Source organism: Colias eurytheme, chromosome 19 (assembly GCF_061535395.1).
Source record: "Colias eurytheme isolate Ceu_HAF_F1 chromosome 19, ilColEury1 Martin Lab GWU primary, whole genome shotgun sequence".
NCBI classification, from domain to species: Eukaryota; Metazoa; Arthropoda; class Insecta; order Lepidoptera; family Pieridae; genus Colias; species Colias eurytheme.
Genome location: NC_142998.1, coordinates 1,732,831 through 1,747,414, shown reverse-complemented (window position 1 = coordinate 1,747,414; position 14,584 = coordinate 1,732,831). Strand labels below are relative to the sequence as shown.

Sequence of the window (14,584 nt, the reverse complement as noted above, 5' to 3'; positions counted from 1 at the left end):
ATTAGTATAGATGAGGGTAGTTTTATTTTATCCCCCACCTCCCTACAATAATACAATAGAAATTAACATTCGCGCAATCGAACAGCTGCACTTATGAAATAAACGTTTTTCAGTGGTTTTGCGTTTATGGTTATAACCATATATTAACTCCTCTCTCATGTGATATAGCTTATGGATTTTTTTTAATGAAGGTAGTTTTGTGCGTACTATTATTTTTAGTCTCGATTTTACAAAAAAAAAAAAATATTTGATGTCATAATAAATTGAAATAAAATGTCTTAACATAGCTTTGAACTGTGATTCCCAAGAACATTCCAATGAAAAAATATAACACATTTAGGTGCTTCCCCGTATGTAATGTAACAATATTTGATCGCAGAAAGGGCCACAGTATCAAAGGCTTATTAGACCACCCAATTTTTAGGGACCCTAACCCTAACTAAGAGTGGTGTAATAAGACTTAGGGAGTTAGTGTCCCGATTGGTCCCGATTTAGGGCGATCGGGTCTGCCCGATCTGCCTAGCTCCCTAAGCGCCCTGCAGATTGGGTAATGTAATAACGTTTAGGGCGGTTAGGGAGCTCAGTTGCCGCGCGACTAGTGCGTGGAGTGGCTGCTTTTGTATGTAAGGTGTCACCAAACTTCCCTACTACAGGTTTATATAACTTAAAAGGGAAGTTCCAAATGTTTGTGATCACACCGCCATGTTAACAAATAAATAAATTGTTTAAATCAATTGTTTATTTAATTGTTTTAAAACTCAACAAGTGTTCAAATTGTTCTGCACCTACTCTAATTAATTCATTAAAACTCCCGGTTCAAGCACGCTTAGTATTTGCATATTTGAAAGCTTTTCACGTAACCGCAAATACTCTTTCACCCAGATCTTTCTCTTCTTTTTTTAATATTTGTTATTGCGTCAACGGTTGCCACTGCTACAGCAACTTTTTGAAGTTTCGATACTGACGGCGGCATAATGTAAAATGCAACAATACGTTTATCTCTCTAGACATTCGCGTATAAACTGAGTTAGGGCCCAATTCGCAGAGAAGTGTAATAAGCGCCACACTAACTAGGGAACACGCCCACCCTAGATGCAGGGCCCTTCATATCGGGTAGTGTAATAAGCCTTTCAGTCAAAGTCACGTCGCGACAAAACGTGCGTAGTACAAATGAAAATAATTTATTACATATTGAAGCAAAGTTTATCTTGACAGAAATCTACACGAAAATGTTGAAAGAAAGAAAGAAAGAAAGAAACATTTATTTGACTCCACAATATAAAATTTAAATTAATAATAAAAACACAGATAACAAGCAGTTTCAAACAAATAAAACTGTTAAATAAACGATAAACAAGTAAACAATTAAAATAACAATAGGTAACAAATTAACAATCTTATTAATACAATAAAATAAAAAAATAAAATAAAATAAATGTGAGGAAAAGTAAGTGGAGCCAAACCAGGTAGCCACTCAGTATATGTTGCGACACAGTTGCAACACTGATTTTCAGTGGCCCCTCTCTGTAGTGATTGGAGCGGCAGTACGTTCGCAAATATATATTTTAATTAGAACATGTAAATAAAAAACACACGATATACATACACATAAATAAAATTCACATTTTTCAACAATAACAATACACAATAAAGTAATTAATATCCAGATAAAATGATAATATACCTACATACAGTAGAACTCCAATTATCCGAACTCCGACTATCCGAATCGCCGATTATCCGAATCACAAAAAATTGTCCAAAAAAAGTCTAAGTGCGCTATTATTCTTCCCCTAACAAGAATATGGAGAGGATGATGATGATAAAGATGCGTTGTCACTAGAGGAAATAAGAAAAATGATTGCAAAAATATTTAAAACATGTGAAAATTTCATGTTTCTTTCATTTAATTCAATAATAAAAATAGTGCAATATCAAAACGTAGCTTTTATTCTCTCCAATGGCAATTTCTTTTTAAAATCCGATTATCCGAATATTTGATTATCCGAATGGGTCCCGGTCCCCATTAATTCGGATAATTGGAGTTCTACTGTAATATAAAATACGTTAAGACCTAATGAGAAATACGCAACTAAGGTTGGATTTTGAACTCCTGTAACAGGTATTTTTTATATTTAATTTTAAAAGAGTTTAATGTGTTGGAGTTTAATATAGGTGGTGGAAGATTGTTCTCTGAAACTCCTCGGCATGGCAAGTTTACGAAATGAGGAACGGGTGTCATAGGCGCTGCCCTCCCCCATCCAGGTTAGTTTATCGTATAGATATTTCGGGGCTTTCGTTATGACCACTCCAAAAAGGAGTGACGCGAGGTGCAACCGCCTACGATATTCCATTTTAAGACACCTAGCCTCTACCAGGTACGGAGTAATATGGGTCCTGGGAGGAATATCCCAACAAAAACGCGCACACGCGTTTTGAACACGCTGTATCGCATTCTTGCTACGGCATAATAACCTGGGACCATACATAACGTCGGCATAGTTGAACTTGGAGAGTACCAGACTCTCACAGAGTCGGATTCGTACATCGACGTTTAGGTGTTGTCGAATGCGATACAGGAGCTTAAGTCGATAAAAACAATTAGCTATAGTTGTATTCACATATTTTTCGAAACGTAGGTTTTCATCGAAGATCACTCCTAAATTTCGAGCCTCATTTACGCGTTCTATAGAATTATTTTCAATGAAAATAATTGGGTTCTCACACTCAATCCTACGGACCATATTAGGAGTGCCTAAAATCATATATTTTGTTTTATCCTTATTAAGCACCAGTGAGTTCTCGCGAGACCAAGCTGATATACGATCTAGATCGCTGTTAAGTTTTGCGGTTGATGCAGCTGTCTGTGAGGGATCAAATGAAATATATAATTGAATGTCATCAGCATAGGCATGGTACTTACAGTGCTGTATACAATCAAAAATATCGGCACTGTAGAGAATAAACAACAATGGACCGAGTATAGATCCCTGAGGTACACCCCTGGTTACTGGTGTACACTGAGAAAATGAAACTGATCCGTCCTCCTTGTTCACGGCAACCGTTTGGCACCGTTTACCACTGAGGTAGCTACTGAACCACGCCACCGACTGCGAACTGAAACCATAAAATGTTAGCTTGGATAACAGCAATGGCACATTGAGAGTATCGAAAGCACGTGAGTAATCTAGCAACACCAACAACGTACCCTTGCCACTATCGTGCGCGCTCAAAATATTGTCCAGCACGTCAGTCAACGCCGTAGCCGTACTTCGGTTCTTACGAAAACCGGATTGTAATTCAGGCAATATATTATTACCCTCAAGATACGCCATCAATTGCTTATGCACAACTTTTTCAAGCACCTTTGACAGGCAGGGCAGAATGCTAATCGGGGCTGTTGCACAGCAAAGCGAACAAAAGGCAATTATTAGGTACTTTTTGTTAAGTTGATACTTGATACTGAAATATTTGTGGACTAAATCGGCATACAATTTCATTAAAAGTAATAATGACAAAAACCCTACATAAAAATAAAAAATAGGTAAATAATTATGATATCATCGATAGTAATAATTAATTTATATCAATGCCAGATTAACAGATATTAAATTATTACATATTCAGCGTGATTATTCAGACCAATTCAGACATTAAGGCGCGGGTCAAACACAAGCGGCGCGGGCGTGCCATAAGCGCACCTCTTGAATCTGTTTTGCACCACGTCCTTCTTATACATTTTGTATGAAAGAATTTTGGAAAGGCGACGAGGCGGCACGCCACGGTTGCGCCGCGGGCGTACCGCAGGCGTACCGCAGGCGCGCTTCCCCCATCGCATCCAAATAGAGGTCAATTCACGGTCATACACAATCAAAAACAAATCGGGTGGTAGTAGACCGGGAGATACTGACACAAAATTTCGAGTCATTTGTCTGTTACAATTTTTACAAAAAAAAAATTTGCAGATTTTCGGCGGTATGGCGACCATTTGGAATCGTCCGAAAAGTATGGCATGGCGATTTTCGTAAATGGCTGCACGACGATGGTTACCTGTGCAAAAGTTAGCCTGGTACAAATGGTTGAATTGTTTTTTTTTAAATCAACACATTCGCGTCGGTATGGCGGGCTGTAAGTCACACCGGAAAAGTATGGCATGACACTACCGCCTACTTCTTTTTTATGGGCTATCGGTAAATTCTAAAATTTTTGTGTTACAAATCGTTTGACTTCGCTATTTTTCCGACGAGTTCGACTAACGCCCACGCGACTAAGCCGCCGGTACCAGCGTTCACACCATCGTTTTTCTTTTTGTCATTGCGTACTAAGACCCCTGTAGAACCGCCATCCTGTTACAAATGACTCGAAATTTTGTGTCAGTATCTCCCGGTCTATAGGAGACGGTAGCCTGTCAGTCAAAAATGTGTTCTCTCTGTGTGGAATTATATAGAGCTGCTATTACATACCCTTCTTCGTTTTGTTTTTAAAGGTGAATTGAATTAATCGATGAAATGATTTACACAGGTGATGGCAGTAGGGAAAGTGAAAATGAAGAAGAGCATAATGAAAGTTCCCATGTATTTACAATGTCAGAAATAAAGATAATCCTGATTTTGATTGTGTTTTTTATTTATTTGTAATTGTAATAATATTGTGGAATGATCAGTACTGTAAATACTTTTGAACTGAGATTTTAATGATAAGATTTATATGGTTTAAATGTAAACCTGTGTTTGAAAAGTGAAAACCATATTTTATCTATACTAATATTATAAAGAGGAAAGGTATGTATGTATGTATGTATGTATGTATGTATGTATGTATGTATGGTTTTAGACCCTGAGAAAGAACATAGGCTACCTTTTATTGCGAAATATGTACCACGGGCGATGCCGGGGCGGACCGCTAGTACAATATAAATTTTGTGTTATTTTAACCTTCTTTTCTTCCATCATTACACCAGTACTACTTTAAAATTACTTTAAAAGTACTATAAAATTTTTCAAGTAAATTCCAACATTTTCAACAAAGATATATTTGCAATCGTGGGGTTATCCTCGCTATTTACTTACAAGGAATTATCAAAACAAAATCGTTACTTTCAAATTAATGTTAATCTCTTTTAGCACAAAAAACATAATTTTACTAAATTATGCATGAAGAAAATGCATTTAACCACTCTATATAAATATCATTTTCGGACGCCAACAGCGCGCCCGATGCGCGCCGGCAGCGCGCCCGAGGCGCGCCGGCAGCGCGCCCGAGGCGCGCCGGCAGCGCGCCCGAGGCGCGCCGGCAGCGCGCCCGCGGCGCGCCGGCAGTGCGCCCGCGGTGCGCCCGATGCGCGCCGCGCCGCTTGTATATGTCCCGCGCCTAAAATAATTCCCTTATAATCTCTGTATAAGGCTCAGTCTACGGTCGCTCTGTAATCTGTATAAAATTCTTGTCTGATAACAAATGTCATTATTATCAACATGTCAATAATTCCGATTTCAACTTATTTTCCCTACGGGTAAAAATGTACTTTAAGGGCCGTTGAGGGAGGGGGGTAAAGGGGGGGAGGAGGTGAGGAGGGGGGGAGAGGAACCCCCTCTGTGAAGGGGGAGGTGCGGAACCCCCCCCCTTTTCGAGATAAATGCAAAACAATTTTTGAGGTTATGTTACGAAATGTAATAGGAAAAAGGGGGTAATGGAGAGGAGATTTGGCAGGGAGGGTTGGAAAAAGGAGGGGGGATAAGAATACAACATAAAATACAGTAATTTTTGACATTTTTTTTTAATAGTTTCGGGAGAAAATGTAAACTTTTTTAAGGAGGGGGAAACGAGTGGGCTTCGCCAGAAGACTCACTTCGTCGCCCCCTCGCTTTACAAAAACACTCTAGTTGTGTGACAGACAAGACCACGTGGGATCGGGGTGCTCCGATTCGGATCTGCTACTCGAAGTGTCCTAACTCGACTCAAGTCGGGGTGCTCTGATTCGGATATGCTACTCAATGTAACCTAAATCGACTCAAGTTGGGGTGCTCTGATTCAGATCTGCTACTCAAAGTGACCTAATTTGACTCAAGTCAGGGTGCTCCGATTCAGATCTGCTACTCAAAGCGGGCTAACCCAATTGGTGTGCTCGATCTCAAATCGACTTTCGATTTTTTCTTTTATGGTAAAAAAAAATATTTAGAATTAACTGAACGTACTCACAATATTATCGAATTCCCTGAACTAAAAAAATTCCTGATTTTACTGATAAGAGATCCCAGAGATTGTTTATTATGGTACCATTCTTGGGCTACATAAAAATGGATTTATATTTACATTGCAAATACAAATTTGAAAAAAATCGATTTTTCAGAAATCGATTTTTATATTGTGTCAGACACTGCCTTAGCTCCGGCGCTACGGGAAGTGCAGCCCTTCCGCCCTTGCGTGACAAAGCACGGTCGCCCGTACTCCGCTTCGCAGCTTCGGCTTGTTGGTCGCCTTCAGCGACCAGCCTCAGCCGCTCCGCTCCGCACGGCTCCCTAGCTTTGTCACGGCGGGCGAGGGCTGCTCTCCCTCCGCGCCTCCGGCTTTTTACATACACTCTAGGGGTAGGGCAGACAAGACCACGTGAAATTCGGGGTTGACAGCTTCGGTTCTGTGGCAAGTCTTATGATAATGCAATGCTTATTTTAGCGTAACGTTTTTTAGCTAGATTCGGACTTTCGCAGCTTAATATTGAATACATAATATTCCATCATTGAAAAAAATTACATTTTACAAGAATTGTACTTGCAAAAACGAAACGCAACAAAAAAAACAAATGTCAAGATGGTTGCTCGAAATTGTATGAAAAATTTTGAAACTTTGATAATTAATTTCTAAAAAACTATAAATCTCCGCCGGTTAAGATTTTACGGGTCAGTTACTTAGGCATAGACCTTTCTCCAAAAAAATTTTGGTTGCCCAACTCGATGGCCCTTAAGGTACATTTTGGCCTCCCTACGTATTTTCCCGTGTGGATTCCCTACCTTTTACTTGACACTGGCAAATAGTTTTAGCTTCTGCCTTCTTGCCATAACAGAAAAAAAAAAAAAAAAAAAACACAGCTGACAGCCATTTGGTCAATTTGGCGTTTCTGCTTGCTCTGTGCTTTTATTTTTATTTATTCGGCATGTTTTTCTGAGAAAGTAGATGGGAAAATAAAGAGTACTGCTTATTTTTATTGTTGCACAATTAGCCCTTGATTTTAACAGGCGCGATGTTTCTTATTTAAAAGTTTGCGAGACCGACTTGCACACGAGCAGATCTAAGGGTCTACAGTGTTTATGCCGTTATGCCGCCAACCTATGAATATGAAGAGTAATTAAAAATAAAATAATAAGTTATATTTAATACTTCCAACATGGAAAACGTTCGAGCTTGTGTAATGTGCTTAGAAATGGATGTAACCCTTTATAATTTGCGCTCTAACTCACTGGAACGATATTATAGAACATTGACGGGAACAGATGTAAGTTGCAAACAAAATTATTTAATTGCACGCCTCATAAGCGAAGCGTTGAGGTGGGTACTACTGTCACTTCGCGCAAAACATCTGATTTTTCAAACTTAAAATGTCTTTATGTATCATACATTGCACTTGTAAGATAATACATACACACACATATTAAGAAAAAACACTATTTTTAACGTTCATGATATTTTTGATGTCATTTTTGTTATTTAAACTAGTTAAAAAACAGTTTAAAAAAGTTCTGTCTTGGACGTCCGTGTGTCTGTATGTGCGGATCCTTTTTCTTGTTAACACGATAGCGCCCGAAATACTTTACTAATCGAGTCTTTTTTTTTCTCTTACGCTTGAGTATGCTCAGGAATAGAACCCTTTCATTTTTCAGGGTCTGATTCGATGTGGTTTAATTGTTATTAAATAAACAAAAATAATAATTAATAAATATTTATTAAAAAAAATTATGAGGCGTGCACTTTTGGATTTTCCAAATTATTTTTTATCTTATCGTTAAAAAATATAGATTATCATTCGTAAATCTTACGCAAGTGTATGTACATAAATAAACAACAATGTAAAATAAGTACTTTCTTTAATTACAGCCACTAACCTCCTTGGAGCTTCCTATGTTCGCTTGCTATGTGTGCAAAGCGATGTTACACAAGTTCTATTCATTTAGACAGAGGAGCCTGAGGGTTCAGGCTATATTGCAGGGGATCTTACAGAGCAATGGAAAGGTCTGAATTAATGTTTTATCACTACATAGTTTAAAACAATGTCGCTGTCCCTTTGTTTGCTAATTTTGTATGCTTATATCTTTAAAACTATGTAATAGATTTTGATGCAGTTTAATAATAACAATAATATAACTTATACTAAGTAGTATAAAGAAGAAATCTGAAATTTCACTCTGAGGAAACTTTATAGTTTTTGAGTTACAAATTTTTGAAAATCGGATTATTACTATAGAAAGTTACTCCATCTTGTTTTTGTTACGCATATTTATTGTTTTGACAATAACTAACCTAGCCTAACTATAAAAAAATTTACGACTCAACTCCACGCCCTACAATGTACACTATTACCCCAATTTAAACTGAAATGTATTTTATATTATCCTTTCAGGTTTTAGAACAAGACATTAGGCGGTTGGACAAAAAATCCTACTGCCTAAATTCGAATTTAAGTATTCACAATATATTTGAAATTAAAATTATAAATGAAGAAGATGATGAAGAGACAATCAAAGAGGAGCCATTAGAATTAATTGATTGTGAATTTTCCTATCAAACGAATGGTGATAATGATTGGCTGAGTGATGACGAACCATTATACATTCATAAGAGTGAGAAAATGGAGGAAAATTTGGAGGAAATTGAGGTGTACATCGAGGAAGAAATAAAAGAGAAAGATATTGTGGATGAGGTAAGTTATTACACAAGAAAGTTTGTATATAACTTAGGTACAAATTTTCTTGTGATGTGCTGAATTTGGTTTGAACAGAATGTGGACTTGGACTGCACTGTCTCTAAACATAAATAAATTGAATTGGCTGCTGAATGTTATTGGTTCTCTGAAGTACTCTTCTTTGCAACAAATTATAGGCGCATTATTATACATTGTAGGCGCAGTAGCTTACTACATAAAACATAGTTTTCAATTAATTATTGTAAACATTGTCAAAATTAAATATTTTTAAGTGAAAACTTCTTTAGCGGCGTTGAGCACTTTTTCTGTAATGGGTATAAAATCTTAAACTCGCGTCAGGACACGTGACCTGATCGAAAAAGCGTAAGACGGATACCATTCCAAAATATCAAACATGCTCAATGTTAATAATCAAGTTTTCACTTCTGCCGGCACTCCCGGAGTGCAACCCGTCTTTTTTTCTTTGTTATTGATAGAGCAAATCAGGAGCAATTTTTTGAGTTATTAATAATTAAAAAATAATAATATTTTGCGCTAAGTGTTTTCCTGTGCGTGTTGTTCATTATATATTATTTAATAACTCAGCCACCGGAATCACAGACAATATAAAATCTATTGTGTCGTGGTCAGATCGGGCCGCTCGGGGCTCTATGGGTTAACATGATGTTTCAAATATCTTACGGCGGGCGTGGTCGCGGGGAAACTTAAGACGATACAGTTAAATCACTTAAACTTTGTTCAAAAGCCTAATTTCTAAAAGCATATACTCGCGTTAAAGCTTATTTACTGCTTTCAGAAACCGCCCAAAGCCTTGAAAACAAGGAAATCCAAAAAGGCATTGCAACCAAAAGTAGTGTGTCCACAAAAAGACATACTAAAAACGGTCATAAATCAGGCCCAAGGGGCCTTGGACGACATCAAACTGGAAACACATGTTACGGTGATCAATTTGACTGTAAGTAACATTTGAAATATTGTTTATTACTTAGGGACCATCCATAAAGTACGTCACACGTAAAGGGGGGGGGGAGGGGGTCGACAAAGTGTGACATGGTGTGACAAGGGGTGGGAGGGGTCCTAAGTTTCGTGACATCACATTTCAAAATCTAGAGGTACTAATCGCGTAATTTTAAATATTAATTAAACTAAAAAATATGTCCAACTCTATCTTTAGGGCAATACGGTTTAAATTGTTTTGTTGACAAGTTCATAGCCGCTTCTGACACGTGCCGATCGCCGACGAGCCCTTTGACTAAATGCCGCCAAACGCACCGCACCTCGCGTAGGTAATGTTTTTGTTTCTATATTTTCATTCGACAATTTGCTTTCGCTGAGTGAACGACGTCGTTTTTTTAGTTGTGCTATTTTGTGGATATAAACATAGTTTAATAAATCAAGTTCAAAATGAACAAAAAGATAGATTTAGGTAATCTTTACCGTAGATTATACGAAACATACAGTGCGACTTACGCTGATAAAAAAAAACAGCATATACAGGAAGAAGTTAATACCTTATGGAAAATTTTGAAAAGTAGTGACAATATCGAAGGTGATGTGGAAATGAAAATCAAAGAGCTGCAGATACAAATGACGAAAAAAAAAGCAACATTAATGAATTTTTTTTCGAAAATTACTTCGGCGTCAACATCACGAATAAAACTAGAGCGGGAAAAGGAGGGAAAAGTACAAGTAAGTTATTTCGAATTTAATTAAAGATGGACGCGGACTTGAATCGCATCGCACGCGCCGCATTAGGTACTAATAATTATTTAAGACTAGCTTTCCGCTCGTAGTTTTGCCCGCGTGTACTACGATTATGTGTTTGTTTTTACACCTACGGTTTCATAGGACTTCATACAAGTAATTCTAATATGGTGCGGTTCAAGACCGCGGTATAAAAAGTAACGATATAATAATATTAATTGTAATTTTATTACAATATAACATATAATTTGCAGGGTAATACTAACGAAGGTCAGACATCACTACCAGAAGACACTGATATGGTTAATATACCGTCAAGTGAGAGTCAGCTTCAAACAATACCTAAACCAACGCCTAGTCAGAGTGCTTCAAGGAATAAAATTGTAGTTTTAGAATCTGAACTCAATAGCTTGTTGTTAGCACGCGATGCTGGTATAGCCTCAAATGAAGCAATAAAAAAAATCTCAACTTTAAAGAAAAATATTCAGCAGGAAAAAAATATATTAAAGCGAAAGATTAGCGCAGCAGAAAGACAGAAAAAAAGTCGTGATTTTAAAAAACAAAAAATTGTAGAACTTTGTGAAAAAAATACCGATTTAGCCGCAGCACTAAAACTTCGAGATACTCTTGGTCGGCCTAGAATAGAAGAAACACAATCCGGTTTACTTGGAGTCATAAAGGACCTTGCAGTTTTTGGTGGCGCAGCTGATGATCGACGTCGCACTGAAGCTATAAGGTGCTGTAAAACATTATACGACTTACAAGCCGAACTTTGTAAACTGGGATATACTATCAGTCGATCAGGGTTATACTTGAGACTTCTGCCCAGACGAGTCAATACAGAGGAAGGAAAAAGACATGTCGTAACTGTGCCTGTCAAACTATGCAAACCCGACTCTACGCTACATATGAAACACCAAGATGGTCCATTTTGTACTGCGACGATAAGAAACCTTGAATCGTTAGCTTCAATTTTGGGCCCTGAACAAGTTTTCTTTTTATCGATGGATGACAAAGCACGCGTGCCATTAGGTATTACAGCAGCAAACGCTCAAGCACCAATATTAATGCACCTTGATTATCGTGTAAAATTACCGGATCATGATTTCGTGGTTGCGGAAAAACATAAACTTATTCCCTCTGTTTATGCAGGTATTGTAGTAAAGAAAGATGGTGAAGGAAAACCTGAAGCTGTGACACATTCCGGGCCTACATATGTAGCAATTCGCAGTGGAAAGCATTCGTCCTCTAATGCAGAGACTCATGCCACAGATATACACAAACTTACTGAAATATCGGCCTTCGAGAACTTCATGAAAACTCGAGAAGGTTTTGTAAAACCCGTATTTATTTTTACTTGCGATGGTGGTCCCGACGAAAATCCAAGATACGAGCGAGTTATAATTTCAGCTATACAACATTTTAAAGATTTTGATTTGGATGCTGTTTACATTGCCACAAATGCCCCAGGAAGAAGTGCTTTCAACAGAGTAGAACGACGAATGGCACCTCTTAGTCGTGAACTTACTGGTGTTGTATTAAAACACGATAATTTCGGTTCACATCTCGATTCCAGTAATAAAACTACTGACCTGGACTTGGAAGAACGAAACTTTGAGAGTGCAGGCACAGTACTGAGTAATATTTGGAGCCAATTAGTCATTGATGGATATCCTGTGGTTGCCAAATATATTATGCCTACAGAAACTAGACTGGATGTTGAACAGGCTAAGGCATTGAAACGTAATGCGATTTGGTACGCAAATCATGTCCGGGAATCACAATATTTACTGCAAATAGTAAAATGTGAAGTGATTTCGTGCTGTGGTGTGCAACGATCTAGCCTTCGGCGACTACTACGAGAGGGTTTTTTGCCACCACCTGTTTTAATTAAACAGACGTCAAGCGGGTATATAACAACAGAAAAGGATGATATCGAAGGTAAATTCGCTCCACTATTACTTCAATTATCTTTAAAAGTGAGCGCGTCATCACATTTAAAGCAAGTACCGTATGATAGTTACTGCCCTAGTGTTGAGGGATACTTGTGTAAGCGATCTTGCGGCTTCTGTGGTCTATATTTTGCATCATATAAAGCCACTAACCAACACAAACAACTTCATAAGATTAAGCAAGATGAAGTTCCCATTGCAAAGATACGCCCTCAAAGAATAGCAGCTAGACGTGCCAGAGAAATTCTTTGTTTGGATATAAATGATGATGCTTTATGGTTGGATGAAAAAGATGTTGACGCCACAAATGTTCCTGACGTGAAAAACGAGGTGAACTGTGAAGTGACTGCCATGCCAGTTATAAATAATTTAAAGGACTGGGTTCAAAGTCCATGGACTGAAGATGATTGAGTTTCTTTTTCTTCTTTTTCTTTATATTCATTAGTTTATTTTTTTGTTATTGTTTCAAATATGTATTTGATATTATGTTGATTTCATAAAAAAGTACTTAATTTAAATGGAAATAAAACTAATTTCGGAACTGCTGTTTTAATTTAATAATTTTTCGATGTTAAATTGCAAAACATGTGACGTCACACTAGGGAGGGGGGGGTCTCAGAAATGTGACCACCTGTGACAAGGACGGGGGGGGGGCTCAAAAACTCATGAAATTAGTGTGACGTACTTTATGGATGGCCCCTTATCATTTATTTTAAACTAGCTGTGCATTGCTCCGCTCCTGTTTGTTTTAGCGGATATGTCGTATAATCCATATCCGTATAATCCAATGGCCATATAATCGTGAAACGTTGACGATTTAACGATCTGGCCAAACTAAATTGGCCATTTCATGAAATGAGTAAATCTACGATATGGCCACGACAGATATATAGCCTATATAGGCTTCCTCAAACTTCCACAAACAAAAACTCTTCAGCTTTATAATATTAGTATAGATTCAGACATTTTAAAAGAATAGAATAATTATTGTCACGAGGAGGGATTTGAACCCACTTTTTGCCCCAGTTTGGAAAGAAGTTTGATAAAGTAATTGAGAATATTGTCGAAACGAATGTGTCTTGCACAAAACAAGGTTTAAAGTCAATGGTTTAAAGGGAGTAAAATACAGCTTAAATATAAAAGTTAGTAACTCAAAAGAGTAGAAGCTTATTGAAAATTTTCTACTCCTGCATTGAATAATAGAGTAAATTTTAAAAATTAATCAGGAAATTTTTGATGTATCCTACTTCATACAAATCTGATAAGTCAAACTCACAAAGTTTTTAAATAAATTTCAGGAAGAGGAACAATTGGAAGAAATCAGAAAACGGCGGGAGACTCTCAATTATAAAAATTCTGCATTCAAATGTGAGCTCTGTTTTAAGTGTTTTATAGATACACAGACATGGCAACATCATATGCAGAGACATGATAAGGTATGTTTATATATTTTTTAAATTAGAGAACAATTTATAGCATTATAGGGAATAAAAATAATAGAGGAAGAGCCCACGATGGCCAGACCTTCGTTATTTTATAAGAGTTGAAAGTTTCTCTGTATATACGTCCTATACAGATAAGAATGACCAGCGACTATTAAGTTTGTGTTGTGGTTACTTGGGCAGGTAACAGGTAGTAAAGGTGTATAAAATAGTACCTAAGTTTCGTTTTAGTATAAAAGCTAAATTTTATACATGTTACTTGGGGAAATATAAAAATATGTTACCTCAAGAACCTGTTACCTGTTGAAATTGATATTTTGGTTTTATGGCATTCAAATGCTTTATAAATATAAATTTATAAAGAATAGAATAAATTCGATCACTCAGCGGGACTTGAACCCGCATCCTTTCGCGCCATTCCGGGGCGGATGCCTGACCAACTCAGCCACTCGTGACCCGCCAGAGCAATCGAATTTATTCTATTCTTTCAGTTTTATGTGTCTTTAGGGACACACCGCGCGCCATCTATTGAGATGATTAACAACCATCTCAACCAATATGAAACACTTTTCAGT

At 37.4% G+C, this 14,584-nt stretch overlaps 2 protein-coding genes across 2 annotated transcripts in view; both read left to right on the top strand.

The window, feature by feature from the left end:
- The first annotated feature begins 7,069 nt into the window (after positions 1–7,069).
- LOC149899996 (uncharacterized) overlaps positions 7,070–14,584 on the top strand; it is a 34,568-nt gene continuing 27,053 nt past the window's right edge. Inside the window, exons 1-5 of the mRNA XM_090113167.1 lie at positions 7,070–7,486; positions 8,086–8,220; positions 8,609–8,908; positions 9,708–9,866; positions 13,866–14,003. Of these exons, the coding sequence (XP_089969293.1) occupies positions 7,379–7,486; positions 8,086–8,220; positions 8,609–8,908; positions 9,708–9,866; positions 13,866–14,003 (840 nt within the window). The 5' untranslated portion in view covers positions 7,070–7,378. The remainder of the gene's footprint in view (positions 7,487–8,085; positions 8,221–8,608; positions 8,909–9,707; positions 9,867–13,865; positions 14,004–14,584) is intronic.
- On the top strand, positions 10,472–12,978 carry LOC149899998 (uncharacterized). The gene is made up of 2 exons (XM_090113375.1): positions 10,472–10,600; positions 10,870–12,978. The coding sequence occupies exons 1-2, from the start codon at positions 10,472–10,474 to the stop codon at positions 12,976–12,978; spliced, it is 2,238 nt and encodes a 745-aa protein (XP_089969501.1).

Coding starts and splice junctions, on each gene's coding strand:
- LOC149899998 (XM_090113375.1), top strand. CDS start 10,472: ATGAAAATCAAAGAGCTGCAGATACAAATGACGAAAAAAAAAGCAACA. Junction 10,601..10,869: donor AAAAGGAGGGAAAAGTACAA/GTAAGTTATTTC, acceptor TATAATTTGCAG/GGTAATACTAACGAAGGTCA.